At 35.3% G+C, this 19,140-nt stretch overlaps 1 protein-coding gene across 1 annotated transcript in view; it reads left to right on the forward strand.

Moving 5' to 3' along the window:
- The window catches only part of LOC149556671 (uncharacterized), a 191,409-nt gene that overhangs the window by 100,316 nt on the left and 71,953 nt on the right, over positions 1-19,140 (forward strand). The window contains exons 4-5 of the mRNA XM_089831091.1: positions 5,552-5,748; positions 5,905-5,955. Coding sequence (XP_089687217.1) covers positions 5,552-5,748; positions 5,905-5,955 — 248 coding nt within the window. The remainder of the gene's footprint in view (positions 1-5,551; positions 5,749-5,904; positions 5,956-19,140) is intronic.

Consider the following 19,140-nt stretch of genomic DNA (forward strand, 5'->3'; position numbering starts at 1 on the left):
AAAGAATTGACAGTTATCTCATCAAATTAGGATACTCTAAAAATGAAGTTGATCCTAACATCTATTTCAAGATATCTAATGGAGATATGATTATATTGGTTCTTTATGTTGATGATCTCTTAATAACAGGTGAAGATCATTTGATTGCTAAATGCAAGCAAGACCTTGCTGCTGAATTTGACATGAAAGACCTAGGTTTGCTACATTATATTTTGGGTCTAGAAGTATGTCAAAAGGAAGATTACATATTCTTAAACCAAGGAAAATATACTAAGGATATTTTGAATAGATTTGGGATGATGGACAGCAAACCACTTGCAATTCCAATGGAAACTAATCTACACAAGCTAAAAGAGGAAGCAACACATTCAAAATCTATTGATCCTACCCTCTACAGATAGATTATTGGATCTCTCATGTTTGTGGTTAACACTAGACCTGACATCTGTTACTCTACGAATGTTCTGAGTCACTTTATATGTGAACCTAAGAAAATACCCTTGATGGTGGCTAAACATGTTTTGAGATATCTACGTGGCTAAACATGTTTTGAGATATCTACGTGGCACTATTGGTCTTGGACTAAAGTACAGAAATGTTGAAATCAAACTTGAAGGCTACACAGATTCTAATTGGGCTGGTTGTTCCTTAAATCGAAAGATTACCACTGGATGTTGCTTCAGTCTCGGATCAGCAATGTTGTCATGGTTTAGTAGAAAACAACCTACAGTTGCCTTGAGTTCTACTGAAGCAGAATATATGGCAGCCTCCATGGGAGCATGTAAAAAGTTTTGGTTAAGGAAGCTATTATTTGGATTATTTGGGAAGAAGTTAGATTCCATTGTAATCCATTGTGACAATCGGAGTTGCATCAAACTTTCAACAAATCTAGTGTTCCACAACCGGTCAAAGCACATTGAGACTTCTTACCACTACATCAAAGACATGGTTGACAGGAATGTAATCAAGCTGATTCATGTTAACACAAATGATCAAAATGTTGACATTTTCACTAAACCTCTTGCAAGAGTGAAAATAGAGTATTTTAGATCTAAACTTGGTATGACAAATATGTAATTACATTTTTTTGTAAATTATATTCATGAATATTATATTAAATTATTGTTTGCAAACTTGTTAAGTGAAAGGTGACGATCTTTCATATTCTTTATTAAAGGTCTCTATTATAAGGTGACGATCTTATCAGTAGATGACCAACCTTTAAATACCAAAAGTATTGAAGGTTATTGGTGTCATCATTATATGCTGTATTCTGCCAGACACATTGATATCCATCATGATTATAGGCTGGATCTTGTCCGGACATTATCCATCATGATTATAGGCCGGATCTTGTTTGGACATCATGAAAATTATTGGTGTCATTGTTATATGCCGGATTCTGCTGCACAGATTGATATCCATCATGATTATAGGCCGGATCTTGTCCTGACATCATGAAAATTATTGGTGTTATTGTTATATGCCGGACTTTGTCGGACGCATTGATATCCACCATGATAATAGGCCAAATTTTGTCCGAACATCATGAAAACCAATTATTATGGTTATTCAGACCATTTTTTTGCCGGACATCATATTTCATCAGATATAATCAAGTCTACTCAATTGTATACAGAAGTTTCAATCCCTCATTGCTAAAGAGGGAGTGTTAAGAAAGTTAGCAGTTGAGTATTGAAACATTTAGTTATATATATATATATATATTCTAATTATAATGCAGTATTTTGATTTTGTTTTATCTGTTTAACCAATAACAGTCGGGTGGTTAGTTTACACGACTGTTTTATTGACACTGCCGATTATATTTATATCGGCACACACCCTAGACATGTTGAAGTGCCATCTCCGATTGTTATTGGGTGGCTTCATTTGCTATACGATCATTGATATTGGGTTTAACCTGTGAGTTATATATAACACTGTTTAGTGTTAATTTAATGAATCGGTATATATGTATGTTGAGACATGAACGTATAGAGTCATGTCTCTATTACATCATGTTTTAACATATATATACATAATGGACTGGTGTCTTCCTGTTGACAATCTTAATGTACTTGCTGTAAATGTAATAACCTTATCTCAGATCAGTATTGCCAATGTTATTGGTATGATCTGCAGAATGAAAAATATAGCCAGTCCATTATATATCAGAATACATATCAAAAGATACAAATTTGCTTAATCTGGGACTTGGATGAGGGATCTCACTAAAACAATAGCAAAATAATAGTTTAACACATCACCAGTGAGTTTCAAAATGTGTGAATGATTACTACTGATGCAAATATTGGTAATGAAATTCAAAGGCAAATAGAAAAAGCTGTTTAGAGTAAGCGTTGTCACTTTAGTTTTTTATTGTTTATTTCTACTTTTTTCCCTCCACTGTTTAATTGAGAAAAATGCCCATCGAAAAATTTACTGTAAACTATCCAGGGTATGGCCTGGCATGGAACAACACAATTCTGTGATGAGATTGAACCTGCATGTAATGTCCCCACCTCCTAGGTTGATTATTGCTTGATTTGTTGATGAATAAACCTGCACCAAGTGTAGGTAGATTGCATACTATATATATATATATATATATATATATATATATATATATATATATATATATATATATATATATATATATATATATATATATATATGAAAGAACTATTTCCAAATCCTCTACTAAATCGTCTTAATCCCTAGGGAGTTCAAAATCAAGTTCCTATCTCTTTGGTGGGACCCCAAAGGGCTCTAGCTGCCGTATGGCCAATCTAGAACAGTTCTTAGCTATTCACCATCTCATTTTGATTCCACTAAGGCCTCTAGGATAACCAACATTGGTATATCCATTCAAGTCTTGGAAAGAGATTCCATCTCTTATGAAGCCTTATGAGTACCCCTCAATGCGTATCCCTCTTAACATATGCATCTGTATTTTCCACAACTAATATATACAGTCTCTAAGATATTTTCATAATTTCTCTCTGATTTCCATTTTGGAATCACGACATTCACTAGGAATGCCTTCCATCAAGCATGGCTTGTATTTATTTCAACATTCAGAAGAATGCCCTCCACGAAGCATGGCTTGGATCAATCTCAACATTTGCCAAGAATGCCCTCCACCAAGCATGACTTGGATCAATCTCAACATTTGCCAAGAATGCCCTCCACCAAGCATAGCTTGGATAGTCACTGTATTTCCAATAAGTAAACATAAACAATTGACATAAAATACCTCTACTTGGTTAGGTTATGGTTGATCTGGTCTGATATATGGACTCTCTCAATCAATTATAGGTCTTTTATGAAATTGATTACTTCCTCTTAAGCCAATCTGCAATCAATAATGATGTTTAATTTGTTTATCAAATGAAGAAATTTTCTGTGTCTATCTGAATCAATGACTATGCAATTTCTTTCATTGATGACTGAATTGCAGTCGAGGAATGTATTTGCTTGAATTTATGGTTGAACTAATTGTATTCAATGTATTTATTTCTTGCTTGGTGGAATTTGATTGCTGGTTTCTTGAGTAGTGATTGTCTGATCGCTGATTATTGGATGTAATGGAATGAATTGATTATGTATTAATGGCTTGTATGATTCGTGCTTGATTGAAATACTTTACCTATGCCTGATGTTAGTTCTGATCTCTTGATTGCCCAATGGTGATTGTAGCTATTGGTTTTATATATATTTCTGCTGACTGACATTATCTCTGCTAAATTGATTGTCTTAAGACATCTGTATTATTCAGACTTGTCTTGCTTATTCTGTTTTACTCTTCTCAGGTTTCGTACTTTTGTTTACATCTTTCCTAGATGATTTGATCATTAGTATTTATGTTTATCTCCTCTTATTCAAATATGCCAATTACACATATTCAGACCAGAGGTTACCGATAATAATAGTTGTTATAGCCCAAATCTGTTTCTTCCTCTTTCCCTTTTATATATCCTTTATTATTGAATATCATAAGAGGCATCTATTCTCTTCATGGGATCACACCTGTTCATAATTGATTTGACTTAAATATATCTCCTTCAACCTCCTTCAACATCAATGCACTTGATTAGTAACCTTATGCTTACTGGACCAGAATTATGGATACCCTCATTAATTCCACGCATCATAAATCATTTTATTAATTAAATTGCATTCCTCCATTCTTTAATTGGTGTTGTAGTAATGATGTGTTATTGCTGATTTTTGAATATGATTATTGCTGCCTTTATAAATATCTTTTCATCAAATATCAAATCATTGATATTTAATAGAAATTGCACATATCTCTGTCCTCTTTCTATTTGACGCTAAGGACCTTGCCAGCTTGTGTAGATACTTCCTCCTTGTCCTTTCTTCTGTTCAATGGTATTCAGATTTGATTATTTGTCTCTTTGTATGTCCACTGTGTTTCAGTCGGATCCTCCTCTAATACTACCTCCATCTGTGTAGATGTTAACGGCAACGTTCACAAACTATGTGTGTGTGTGCACGTGCACACGCGCGTGTGCTGACATTAAGACAACAGACCACATGTGATGTCATATCCACAGTTACAAATCCTGAATTGGTCGTAGGGATGCTAGATTCCCATTCCAAATTCGTTGTGGAACTTAAACCTTCCCTCCTCTTGTTTTACCGTTTCCTCCACGATCCTGATTGGTGCAAGTCATAGCAAGCTTGACTAGAGGATATGGCAATCTAATCCGATGGTTCTTGATATTATATTATGTTATGACTCATTATTATTTATTATTTTTATATTTAATTCTATTATTGTTAATTGATCATTATTTTAATGTAATTCTTGATTTATATTTTAATTATAATCTTATTTAATTGTAATTTATTATTATCTACTTTATTTATTATATTTTAAATTGTTTATTATTTATTCTGGTTGTTGACAAATTGCCACAGTAAACAATATTGGCAATTTTATCAATGTACGAGAGTGTATGTATCAGAACAGAGGAACGTCAGCAATATTATAGAATTAGGGGAGAAGTGAGGATAGCCTTATATAGATGTTAGAATATGGAATGGCTTACATTATAATTGGAGTTTATGTAGCTAGTAGTTGCCATGACCGTTTGTTTTGCAAGGGAAGTTGAGATTCTGTAAATCAATTAAGCACTGCCATTGCTAGATCTTTTCTACTGTGTATCATGGCCTCTAGAAATCCTTAGGTTGTACAATATGTGGAGCTTGATTTGTTTATAGACTCGTCACTTTCTTGTAATTTTAATAAAATACAAATGTACACTCAAATATTAATACGTTTACAGTTATAACCGATCAAAAAAAACATTTACAATTATAAATATTATTTAGATAATGGAGATAAGATCATCGTAGAAATTTGCAGATTGAGTGGATTCATTTTTCTTTGTTTTGATAAAACAATCTAGCAATAGCTTGATAGATAAATAAAGTTGTCAAAATTAATTGTCCCAATAGAGATGTTAATTTGTTTTGAAATTTCACAAGATTAATTCTTCCACTCATTTAATTCAATTCACAGGTCTTGCAAATCCTGCACCTATAATTGAAACGTTCTATGCTGAAGATAAGATTTCGGAAAATGTCAAACTTGATGGGGTGGTTACTTTGGTTGATGCAAAAAATGCAACAAGACATTTGGAGCAAGTCAAGCCAAAAGGAGTAGTGAATGAGGCTGTAGAGCAAATTGCATATGCTGACCGTATTATACTTAACAAGGTCTGATACTTATGGCTTTTATTACCTTTATTTGAAACATCTAGAAATGTATGTTTGATGTTCTCATCTTTCTGTTGCACTCAAAATGCAGAATTAAGTTATTATTTGAGACTCACCTTGTGAATGATGTATATGACATTTTCTTGCTTATTGCAGACTGACCTGGTTGGTGAGGAAGAGACAGTAGCTTTGATGGAAAGGATAAAGGTCTGGAAGTAATTGTTTTGCTCATTCTAATGGATTTAATATGTCAAACTTTGTTTTCTAATTGGAGAGGAATCATATTTGGGTTTGGTTTAATTTTGTCTTGAAATTGGAAAAATGATAGGTCTTCCAGTTAAGCAATGTAATCAACATTTGCATCATGCTTCTGATTGACTTGATTGGCTAGTTTTAAAATAGGTTTCTTTATTCCTCAAGATCAATAAACTCCATAAGCCATTTAATGTTGTTTGTGTGAGATAGAAGTGGGGAGGCAGGTCAAGACAACTTGTTTAATGCTTGAATGCATGGACCAATGATCATAAGTGCTTGGCAAGAACTGAAAACAAGCAGATCCAACTCAATCTTGTTAAGTCTGAACCAAACACTCCAAGAAGAAAAACAAAAAAGATATTAATTTCTTGTTTCAACTAAAAGGTTAAATGTATTACCCTGAAGGATATTATCCCCAGATTTTAACACAGAAATTGAAAACAAATGTTTGCATGCAGTAGATTCCAATCATACAGCAAAAATACAAAACACCCAGCTGAAATATAGTTTCTGAAATAATATTGCATTTAAATCTTCAGTGAGACAATAGCAAAATCCAATTGTAGTTTAAAAACTTACAGGAAGATTGGATACCAGAAATATAAATTTGAAATACTATGCGAAACACCTGCATGCTGTCTCCAACTGACAATGGGTTTCCATCCTCAAACCTGTTGAAAGATGAAGCTTTCGGTTTCTCCATGAGAACAAGAATCAAATCATAAACCAAGCATATGCAAATGAGCTTATCTTTGTTCTTTTAAAGAATAGCCCCATGACTCTTCGTTTTCCTCTGCCCATCTCTTCATCTTTAATTCCCTTTTAACAATATCCTTTCCCGCTTAAGTGAATGGAATGGCGTTAATAATGAAGTGACATATTAATATGTACTTTGATCTGATTAATAGTCACTTTATTAATAAACAATGTAATATCAGACCTTAAAATAAATAAACAATCAGACCCGGAAAACTATGTGTGATAGCTTGTTAGAAAGACTTCGGCGACCTGCTTTAAGTCCAAAATTAAAATGCCAAAAATACTGAACTTTGCTAACTTAGTATAAATGGTAAGTATCTGAAAACCCTGCTTAATCAACTTTGATTGCCCTAAAACTGGAATAGCCTAGACCAACACTCACTTTGATCTCTGTAGAGTCCTGGTTAGCCTACAAGACCAAGGCCAAAAAGGTTAACAACAAATCATGAATTAATGGGCTAGAAAAGGGGACAGTGGAGTCCTCCCTAAAGATTGCTTGCCCCAAGCAATCTGCACCTGCATGCTGAAACAAAATGCTTGGATCTCATCAACCTCAAGAATGCTGCTCTACCAACCTGCTGCTCAACTTTGATATAAGTAACATGCCTGGAACTGAGAAGCCACTTATCAAACCCTCACTAAAATAATGTGCCTAGCAAGTCAATACCAGGATCCCGGACTATCATGCCATCACAACCGTCATATATGAAGAGATAATAGAATCCCAAGAAGCTATCATCACTATACAATTCTGCAACTAGTGATCTCCCATGGAAGTGCACAATACTCATTATAGGCATAAAATAAGACATATCAACCTAACTCGAGTTGATGAAATGTATAACAACTCTCATAGGTTTGAAAACTCTAAGAGTGTTGAGACCAATGCCATGATATATATTTTGCCAAGGTTACTCAAAAGAGATCACCTCATAAAACACCCTGTCAATCACGGTCCAAGTACTACTGTAATCATCCACTGTAATCTGACATCAACAGTTTTCCATCAAATGCTAGTGTAGGAAAATTGAGCATTCCAACAAACTCAACTCAATGCAAGCACACAAACTGGAGTTATGAAGTGACTGTAATAACTCAAATTATCCCAAACAGACATGAAGAATAATTGAGTCATGCCCGAGAAATGCCCCACAACTAGTTGTATTGAGGTACACAAGTACTCTGAAGTCAATAACCATGTTAGAATGTAATAGCACGACAGTAAACAATCCAAATCACCACTGAGTACATAGAAATCACGGGCAAGGAAGAAGCTGAAAAATCTTTTTATCTGATCAAAACACATCTACCATTCACCCTCAACCCGGAACCACTCATCTGTTGAACCAAAGAATCCGTCTAGCTCACCTGTAGATCTGGATCTGAACTCATATGTAGGCTGATCCATAAGTGGGCAGCATAGCTAACCCTGGAAACTAATCCACTACTTGAATTGAGTGACCATCCCTCATTACTAGGAGTTGTACCTGGGTGTCAAATCATGCAATCAATTTCATTCTTTTCACTGGAGTTGAAAAAACTTCCCCATCCAACTCAAAGAGTGGATTATCAAAAGTCCAATCAGTAGCCACCTCAAACAATGAATTGTTAACCTACTGAATGTTATCTAGCTCATATTGGTTTTTGGCTGATACAAAAATTTGTTCTTGATCTTTGGGGACAACTATTCAGATCTTAAGTCGCTGCATGCTATCAAGTTCCTTAATCACTTCTTGAAAAATCTCAAACCTTCCTTTGCCCTCCTATTTCCTGTATTGATTGATGGCAATAATATGTTTTTTCACTTCTTGAAGAGCAATTTGTGTATTCTCTAATACTCCTGGAGTTTCGTTAAGCTCCTTGATGAGCCTATTAACCTCCCCTCTTTTTGTTTCAATTTATCAACATTTATTTATGGAACCTTTAGAAATATGATCTCCATTTGAAAACAACCTTAAATAATCTGATTTAATAGATTCAAGAGCTGCCTTGACCATCTAAAAAATAATCACTTTCCATTCTCCTTTGCCTCTGTCCCATTTGAGCCTTCCTATAGAGATTCTCAATGATCCTGTGAGTGTCATCATAACATACTAAAGCTACAACAACCTTATCTTTAGTAACTTTCAACTGATTCTTCAAATAGTGCTTCTCATCATTGTTATTTTGAAATGCATTTCTTGCTTGGTCATTCAAAACTCCGTCATCCTGAAATGCTATCTTTGATTGGTCCTCTAAATCAGTATCATGCATAAGTGAGTTGTTGTTATAAAGAACACATGATTTATCACACCTCACAGGAATGCCATCAATATCATCATAGGCCTCAAACTCCTTGCTTGATTGATTTGCATGCAAAGACAAGGTTGCTGCTATGTCATCATTCTTAAACAATTTCTCATGATGTGAAGTTTCATAAACTTCTTTGGAAACATCCTAAGTTGCTGAATTGTGGGACTTTTCAGGCAATTTTTGGTGTAATATGAATTGGAATCGGATTCTGAAACAAATCTCTTACGGGTACACATAAGGGATTTGTGTTTGTAAATGCTGAAATGTTTAGTGATTGTCCTTTGATCGTTTAGATGCTTTTAAGACCTACACTGCTCATTAGCGCACTTTGAATTTCTCTATCATGAGATTCTAGCTTGATCTTTTTCATATTGAAATTTGAATAATATGTTTCAAAATTTGAAATTTGTAATAGTTTTGTTTAGCATATGTATTGGTATATGACATCGTTAATTCTTTTTTTAGCTGCATATCTATACATAAATATGCAAACACACGTGTGTGTGTGTGTGTGTGTGCGTGCGTGTGAATGTACCAAAAACCCTCCCAACACCCCAAAAAGATTCTGTCCTATAGACATTTTCTACCCACGTACTTGTACTCATTCCCATTTCCAATTCGGCAACTCAAGAAACATCTTGAGATCCCAATATGCTCTCACATTGAGTAAGATTATCCTCAACAGAATGTGTGTCAATTGCATCCTCCAAGTCACCAATGTAGAGGTTTCTATATCCCATACCTTTAACAATAGTTGAATTCATCTCATCACTTGTATTTGTGTTATTTTGTTTAGACAAAGCTATAAGATTCTATTAGAAAGTAAACTCCACCAAGATAACTGAGAGGAAGGGGGGGTGGGTGAATCACTTATCAGATCAATATAACTTTTATCAACCTTATTAAACCTTAAGCATGCGAACAATATAATCAACAACCATAAGAAGATACACAGTAACACTAGATATGTTAACTAGGGAAACCATTGATCAGAGTGAAAACCTCGGTGGGAATGATATCCACAAAATGATGTACTAATAGAAAAGTTCCTTGTAAGAGGATAGACTTTATTAGGAGCTAATGAAATACATTCAATACATATCAGTCCTTGTTAGGAGACTTTGAATCATTGTTAGGAGTTGTGGCAACCCTTTTAGGAGTTGTAGAGGGCAGATGGACCCACTGTCCAAACAGCTTCAGGGGCAAGACCACCGAATTCACTGTCCAGTTGGTCTCTGTATTATTCATTTCAGAATAATAGAAATGTAATTGATCTTCACAACTCAAACTCATTCTTTGTCCTCTTACTGTGCCAATACCACACCAAATGCTTCTTAGATCTCAATACCAAATCTTCAAATTCACATCACATTGATCCCTTTGATCGCTTGCATGCATTTACCAACTTCACATATCACTTGCACAATTACACAAATCCACAATTACATTATGCACTTCATCACAAGGAAAATAATCATCCTTTATGCCATATCCTCAAAATGATTCATCGAGTTGGTCTTAAGGCTTTCACATTTAATTATAATAGGATCTCATTAGATATTACAATTCATCACATATTTTCACAATTATAAAACACTGTCGACTCATAGTAATTGCAACTTCTCACACATGCGACATCTGACCTCGTGCATTTGCTAACATCATCATCAAACTATCTAGTGTCATTGCCTAACTTCACTCATCACGATTCTATCCTTGTTAAGAGATACAATCCAAACATCAGAAACCACTTCTCAGGTACTCTGTCTGCATACCGTCCTTTGTAAATCTTGAATATCTATCACATGTCTTCTTCAACTCTCTGCACACGCACTTGTCCATGTCACCAGGACATACTACAGAACATATGCTCAATTGCGCTTGACCTCATCATCAATACATAGTCCATACGACCTCGTTCTTTGTCTACTATTTTGCCAATCATTATGGAAACAATACTATGTTGACATCAATGATAAATACAGTCATGAATGCAAGATGTCAATCATGCTAACAATCTCTCTAACTGTTCTAGTAATGCTTAGGACACTCCCTCAGAGGAATACCATCAACATTCATGCTATCAATCTCCCCCTTTGGCATTGATGGCAACATAGATGAAAAACATTTGAGTTCCAAGAATACCAAATCCAACGCTGCTGTTGCTGCACTCATCTTATCAAATCCTCTTCATCAATCAAATTTGAAACTCACAGGAACAACTCTCCATTTGTGCTTCCTCATTCTTACATGGATGACATCAATTGTTCACACTTCTTCCCCATTGATATACTTCCCCATTGACATCAATATCTCATGAACAATTCCCACCCCCCCCATTGACCTCAATGAAAAAGGCATCATTATGTCAATCATCTTCTCAAAGTCTTCAACCAGCCCATTGACCTCAATGAAAAAGGCATCATTATTTCAATCATCTTCTCAAAGTCTTCAACCAGCTCAAGTGTCCAAATACATTGTTTCATACTAGCTACCAAGAGTCCTTAGTGACTCTATTCAATTATAGATACTCCCCCATGTAGGAAGCATCAACATTCAGCCCAGATACACAATAGTGCTCTATACCACTGGAGTGATGCATTGTTTGCATCATTTACTCAGAAGTAGGCAGATGACATAACCCCAAGTGTACCTCGCAAATACTCAAATGTCTCCTTAGGCAAAGTCTTATAAAAATATTTGCAATTGGCTATTTCGTATTCACACTCTAATTTGATTTCTTTTTCAACAACTTTCTCTCTCAGAACATGATACTTAATGATATATGTTTAGTCTTAGAATGTAACACAAGATTCTTAGACATACTCATTGTACTTGTGTTATCACAATGTATGATAGTAGGTTCTGTAAACTCTATCCCAATATCCTTCAACATCGGTTTCATCCACATGATTTGATTACAATTGTTTGCTGTTGCTACATTCTTTGCTTTTGCTGTACTCTGTGAAATACAATCTTGTTGCTTGCTCAGCCAAGAAACCAATCTTCCTCCAAGGAAAAATGCTCCACCACTTGTACTCTTTCTATTTTCAATACTGCCTGCCCAATTTGCATTAGTATATGCACATAGAGTAAAGTCATTTGATCTGTCATACCACAAGCCAAACTCAGGTGTACCCTTCAAATATCTAAATAGTCTCTTCGCTGCTATGTAGTGTGATTCATTAGGGTTTGCTTGAAATCTTGCTACTATGCCAACCGCATTTGCTATATCTGGTCTTGTGTGAGTCAGATATTACAAACCTCCAATCATGGATCTGTACTTCTTCTGCTCAACTATAGGTGTCTCATCTTTGCTAAATAACTTGTAATCAATTATCATAGGCGTACCAATAGGCTTACAACTTTCCAAGTCAAATCTTTTCAGCAAGTCTTTCAAATACTTTGTGATACGAAAATACCATCATTGTGAATTTGTAAACATAAGAAATATTTCATCTCACCAATCATACTCATCTCAAATTCATTCTTCATTTCATTAGCAAATTTGTCACTTGCTTCATCATTACCTCCAAAGATTATGTCATCCACAAATATCACAATAATCAACAAGCGATTTTCAATTTCTTTTAAATATAAATTACCATCTGCAGTACCTCTAGCAAATCCCAACTTTGCCAAATACTTGTCCGACCTCGTATACTAGGTTCTAGGTGCTTGTTTTCGTCCATACAATGCTTTCTTCAACTTGCATACCATGTCCCCTTCTGCTATCAAAGGAAATCCTTCAGGTTGCTCAATGTAGACTTCTTCAAGTTCCCCATTCAGAAATGCTGACTTCTCATCTATATGATACACTTTGAACTTCTTACTTGTTGCATAAGCCAAAAACATCCTTACTACTTCAGTTTTGGCAAAGGGGCAAATTTCTCTTCATAGTCTATACCTTCTTGCTGTGATATCCTTTACATACGAATCTTGCTTTATTTCTCACTTCACCTCGTTCATCATCTTGTTTCTAAAAACCCATTTAGTTCCTATAACATTCTTATCTTTAGGTCTAGGAACCAATTCCCATGTCTCATTTTGCACAATCTGATCTAGTTCTTCCGTCATTGCTTGAATCCAATGATCATCCTTGCATGCCTCATCTACACTTTAAAATATCCCCAATAGATATTTACCCGGTTTCTTCCTCTAAATAATATTCATAACTCTAAGCATACAAAGTTGCATTATAAGCCAATGATATAAAACTAGTAAATTCTCATAAAATATCTTAAAACATGTTATTGCATTATACAACAACAATATAATAGCTATTATTCAAAGTCCGATCTTAAACACAGTTTTACAGTCGGATTAGAATTCTAAGAGAAGACCTTGTAAGCACATGCAAGACACCTGAAGTGACGTCTCCACGGAGAATGGGTTTGCGTCCACTGCCTCTTGGCACGAGGGTTTTCATCCTCCTTCTGGATGAATGCTGAAGCTTTCCTAATAACTCTCACAAGAGAGAAACTGAAATCTGAATCATAAACCAAGCATGTCCAATTGAATGAGCTCTCTCCTTTTTAATCCTCAAAGCTATGACTCTTCGACTCCCTGTCCTTTCATCTTATCCCTCTTTGTCACTTTTAGCGCACGTTATAATATTAAATTGACCTTTTATAAATTTAATTCCCACTTTCATAGTCAATTGTAATATTATATGAATATGTCTTTAAAATTTCTAATGTCCCAAAAAGGGGACATTACACACTCTTTGGTTCAACTTGAGAGATCAAACAAAATTCTTCAATATTCTGTTTCTTGTCATAACTCCTTTTTCCTTGCTTTCAATAATCTAATTAGTAGGGTGATTCTTTGTCAAATTCTTATCAAGTGTAGGTGTCATTGACTCAATTCTTACTTCTCTAGGTTTAGATCTTGGTTCTTCTCTCTGTTCCACAACTTGAATATCATTCTGCAAATCATTGTTAGTCTCAAAGTAAGTTTTGACATTTTCTTTGATAGGCTTAGGATTGACTTCTTCATCATCAGAATTATAATCAAGCATTCTCTCTTTAATTCCAAACTTCTCATCCACTTTCACATTTGCGCACTCAACAATAGTCTTAGTTCTCTAATTAAAACATCTATAAGCTTTTCTTTTCAATGAACAACCGAGGAGCATACCTTCATGCTTCTTGCACCAAACTTACTAATGTCATCGTCTCTCTTAATATAACATTTACTTCCAAACATTCTGAAATACTTCACTGATGGTGCATGTCCAAACCATAGTTCATAAGGTGTCTTGCTCGTACCTTTTCTGATTTGTACTTTGTTCATTGTATATACTATTGTATTGACTGCTTCTATCCAAAATGTTTGTGATACATCATTTTCAAACATCATAGCTCTAGCTGCTTTTGTTATAGACCCATTTCTTCTCTCAACAACTCCATTTTGCTCAGGAATCTTAGGTGTTGATAGCTGTCTTTTAATGCCATTGACTTCACAAAAGGTGTTAAAACTCATTCTAGGTAAACTCTCCACTTCTATCTGACCTTAAAACTTTAATCTTCACTCCAGACTTGTTCTCAATTCCATTCTTAAACAACTTAAACTTCTCAGATGCTTTAGACTTTTTTTTAAGGAATGCTACCCACAACATCCTAATAAAGTCATCAACAGAAACCATGAATTACCTTTCACTGTGGAATCCTCTTGTCCTAGTATGATCACTCAGATTTGTATGAACAAACTCCAATTTCGCTGTTGTAGTAAGCTTCTTGCTAGGAAAGGAGTTTTTCTTCTATTTAGCCATAACACATTCTTTGCACACAATATTAGTAGGCTTCACAAATTTCGGTAAATCTCGAACAACAAATGTACTACTAGCCTTCACAATATTATCAAAGTTTATATGACAAAACGTTCTTTGCCACACCAACTATTATCAACTTCTGCAAACAAACATGTCATCTTTGTAGGATTAAGCTGAAAAACATTACCTCTGGATCTTGTACCAGTGCCAATCAGCTTACCATCTTTATCCTTGATAATACATGTCTTCACTGTGAATTGTAATTGATATCCCTTATCAACCAACTGTCGAACACTCAATAGGTTATGCTTTAATCCATCAACAAAGTAAACATCATCTGTGTTAGTTTTCCCATCAAGAGTAATAGATCCTATCCCTTTGATATGACAAGCCGCATTGTTACCAACTTTGACAATCCCTCCATCACGATTACTGAACTTAACAAATTTATTCATGTCAACAATCATATGACGTGAACAAGCAAGGTAATTTGTTCTTCAATCCTTTTGTCCTCCTTAGATCTGGATCTGCTGCTGCTAGAATAATCTCCACTAGTGCTTGCACTTTTTGACAAGGAAGGGTGAACACTTAATGCAATAAAAATGGTTTCTACTCTAGGTAAATCTCTAGCCTGCTTCAAGCTCACTTCTGCTGCTTCCAATCTTTCAAGAGGAGTCTCTTTGGTAAACTTTTCAGTGCAAGGTATCACTTGCTCACATTGTCTGCTTAAATGGTGGTGTCAAATTTTTCAAGATCTTCCATATGATCTCATCTTTATCTTTAGATCCATTACAAGAATTAATTCCTGCAACAATTTCTGATATTCTACCAATATAACTTCTTACAGATTCATCTTCCATCATTTTAGCATCTTGAAACAAACATATGAAATTTTGTAATCTGATTCTATTAGCATGCTTATCACCTTCAAAAGTAGATTCCAAAGTTATCCAATTTTATGAGACGTTTCTAAGGATTTACCTGACTGTTTTCATTTTCAGGAAGAGCTGACAATAATGCTTCTTTGACAAGCATGTTACACATAAATAGATCTGTTTTAGCTTTAGTGCGTTCTTCAAGTTTGCTTTCTTCCACAATCTTCTTCTCATTCTTTGTCATCTACCAATATTCTGGACCCATAAAAGCAAATGTGTGTTCATCTCCTCTTTCCAATTGTTATAGTTAACTCGATCAAACTTAGGACTTTCTTTTTTGAAATTACCCACAATTGATCTCCTCCATTGATATCTATAAGCTGTTAAGCTTTTCCTTCAAGGGTTGATGCTCTGATACCAATTGTTAGAAAGTAAAGTGCACCACGATAACTGAGAGGGGAGGGGGATGAACCAATTATTAGATCGATTTAACTTTTATCAACCTTGTTAAACCTTAAGCATGTGAATAATATAATCAACAACCATAAGAAGATACACTTACACAGTAACACCATATATGTTAACTAGGAAAACACTTGATCAGAGGGAAAACCCCGGTGGGGATGGTACCCACAAAATGATGTGCTAATATGAAAGTTCCTTGTAAGAGGATGGACTTTGTTTGGAGCCAATGAAATATATTCTGTACATATCAATTCCTGTTAGGAGACTTTGAATCCCTGTTAGGAGATTCCAACCCTGTTAGGAATTGTAGAATGCAGATGGACCTACTGTCCAAACAGCTTCAGGGGCAAGACCACTGAACTCATTGTCCAACTGGTCTCTGTATTATTCCTTTTAGAATAATAGCAATGAAATTGATCTTCACAACTAGAACTCTTTCTCTGTCCTCTCACTGTGCCAATACCACACCAAATGCTTCTCAAATCTCAATACCAGATCTTCAAATTTGCTTCACACTGATCCCTATGATTGGTTACACGCATTTACCAACTTCGAATATCGCTTGCACAATTACACATCCACAATTACATTACACCTATGTTCCCCCAAGTTTTTGGTACGAGGACGGTAGGGGACAGTGGGACGGGTTTTCGTGACGGCAAATTTTTTTGGCGATTTTGGGGACCGGGGGGGGGGGACGGCAAACGGGGATGGCTATATATATATAGGAAAATTTTAAAATATATATTGAAATTTGCAAATATACATGTCATTTAAACATTATAGAACCATAAAATACAACATTTGAATGCCATCTAGGAAATAATATCCGATTTTAGTACCCAATTGTCAAAATGCATATCAATATCAGTGAACACTGAACAATGAACATTAACAATTGTCAATATCATAATGTCATAATAATAAAGATGATAAATCTGAAAATCAAAATCAAAATATGCCCAAAGCTATAGGCCCAAAGGGTAGAGGGCTGTCATAAAGTCATAAGTATCAATGTATCATAATCATGTTCATGTTCAACATAAAAAAAAAAAACATAGAAAAATGAAGCAGCCTGCTGCTCCTATTCTACCTCTACTGCCTTTTAGGGCATTTGGAAGGGTGGGGACAACTTGGCCGACCAAGTTGGAGGCTTTAAATTTTTTTTTTTATGTTAAACTTTTTTAATTTTATGCAAATAAAAAAGGGGGACAGCCAGAAGTACCCGGTACAGAAAGGGGACATTTGGACGTCCACTTTCCGTACCAGGTACTTCTGGCCGTCCCCCTTTTTCCCCTCAGGCGTCCCCAATTTTTCGAGACATCCCTTGCATTTTTCCACTTTTTGGGGACGGCTGGGAGACGTCACATACTTGCCCCCCCGTCCCCAAGATGTCCCCGTCCTCGAAACGCCTGGTTTTAGGCCGGGTACACATCCCTGGGGAACATAGCACTACACACTTCATCACAGGGAAAATAATCTTTATTTATACCATATCTGTAATGTCCTTGTTTTTTGGCTAGTCTATGCAGTTGATGGAGTTAGCTCATCATACCGATCCTCGTGAGCTGACAGGGTGTTTTGGGGGTCCTAGTTGTGAACTTACTATTTTTAGTATGTCTTTTTTTCGTAGTTGCTATTTTTGGCAATGTAGTGGGTGGCTTTGGTAGTTGGTCATCACCTATAGTGAATAAGGTTAATAATTGCATGTGCTCTTATTTATTCAATAATTATTAAGTTGCATTATTATAGTGATATTTATATTATTATAATAATGACATTTAGAGATATTTCTAAAAAGTATGTTGGAAAGTTTCAGTGTTGAGTTCTTTTGGGAAACTTCCACAATTTTTGAAGTGGAGTTTTTTTAGGAAACTTTGGCCAACGAAAGATTATAAATGAGAGCTCATTTCAGTGGAAAAAACACGCTTGAATATATATTTGCTTTTGTTGCCTTTGTGGCTTTTTTTTGAGTTTTGAATTATGAGCCCTTGCTGAAGTATAAGGGTCTCTGAGTTTCTTAAGATTGTTTGAAGTCACTGCTGATGTATAGTGGTTTCATTAGTTAAATCTCCTATCTGTGATTTTCTGTGACTGGGAGATTGGATGTATAAGTTCTTAGAAATAATTTAGTGTCTTCCATTACTGTGTTACTGTTTCTTGGAGGACTATTATTGTGAGACTTTGAGGGTTTATTTTATCTGCATATTTGGGCATTGGAAAGCTGGTTAATATTGAAGGATTGAGTCTGGTAGCCTGCGATATATCCTACAAGGCCTGTAAACAGTAGTACAGACTTCTGTTACCTGTTAGGAGGCCTGCCATTAAAAAATCAGGGCTGGTTTTTTTTTTTGGTATAATCTGGTCGGGGGGTCCAGTAAATGACTGCTGTGGGCTGCGATAATTACCAGCAGTGGTTGCGATCAGAATTGTGGGCCTGCGTTACACTCTAACAGCCATGTGGGAAGTATTTGGAAGCCACGTTTCAGCACCAGCTTTGCATGCTATGCTTCTCACAACCTTCTACATTGAAGACACAAGTGTATACAGCTGGGTATTGGCAATAAGAAGCTAACGTGGACTGTAGGAGGGCAATTTGGTGAGACGGCCTGTCAAATATATATCTTAGTCCAGGTGCCATTTAATAATATGTAATTCTGATTGATGATAATACCAAATAAATTGCATTGTGGTTTTAATTTCTAGTTACAGTCTGATTTCTCATATTGGCATTTTAAATTTCTTGAAAGGATTTATAAAATTCATAAAATGTCAAAAAATAGAAGTTGTGTCAGCATTTAAACTAGAAGCCAGTTAGGGTTTTTACAATATCCTCAAAATAATTCACTGAGTCGACCTTGAGGCTTTGCCTATTAATTATAATAGGGCCTCATTAAGATATTATAATTCATTACATCTTTTCACAATTACAAACCACTGTCGGCTCACAGTAATTAAAACCTCTCACACGTG

The sequence above is a fragment of the Cupressus sempervirens genome, chromosome 5 (genome assembly GCF_028749045.1).
Source record: "Cupressus sempervirens isolate cs-2001-9-10 chromosome 5, ASM2874904v1, whole genome shotgun sequence".
NCBI lineage: Eukaryota > Viridiplantae > Streptophyta > Pinopsida > Cupressales > Cupressaceae > Cupressus > Cupressus sempervirens.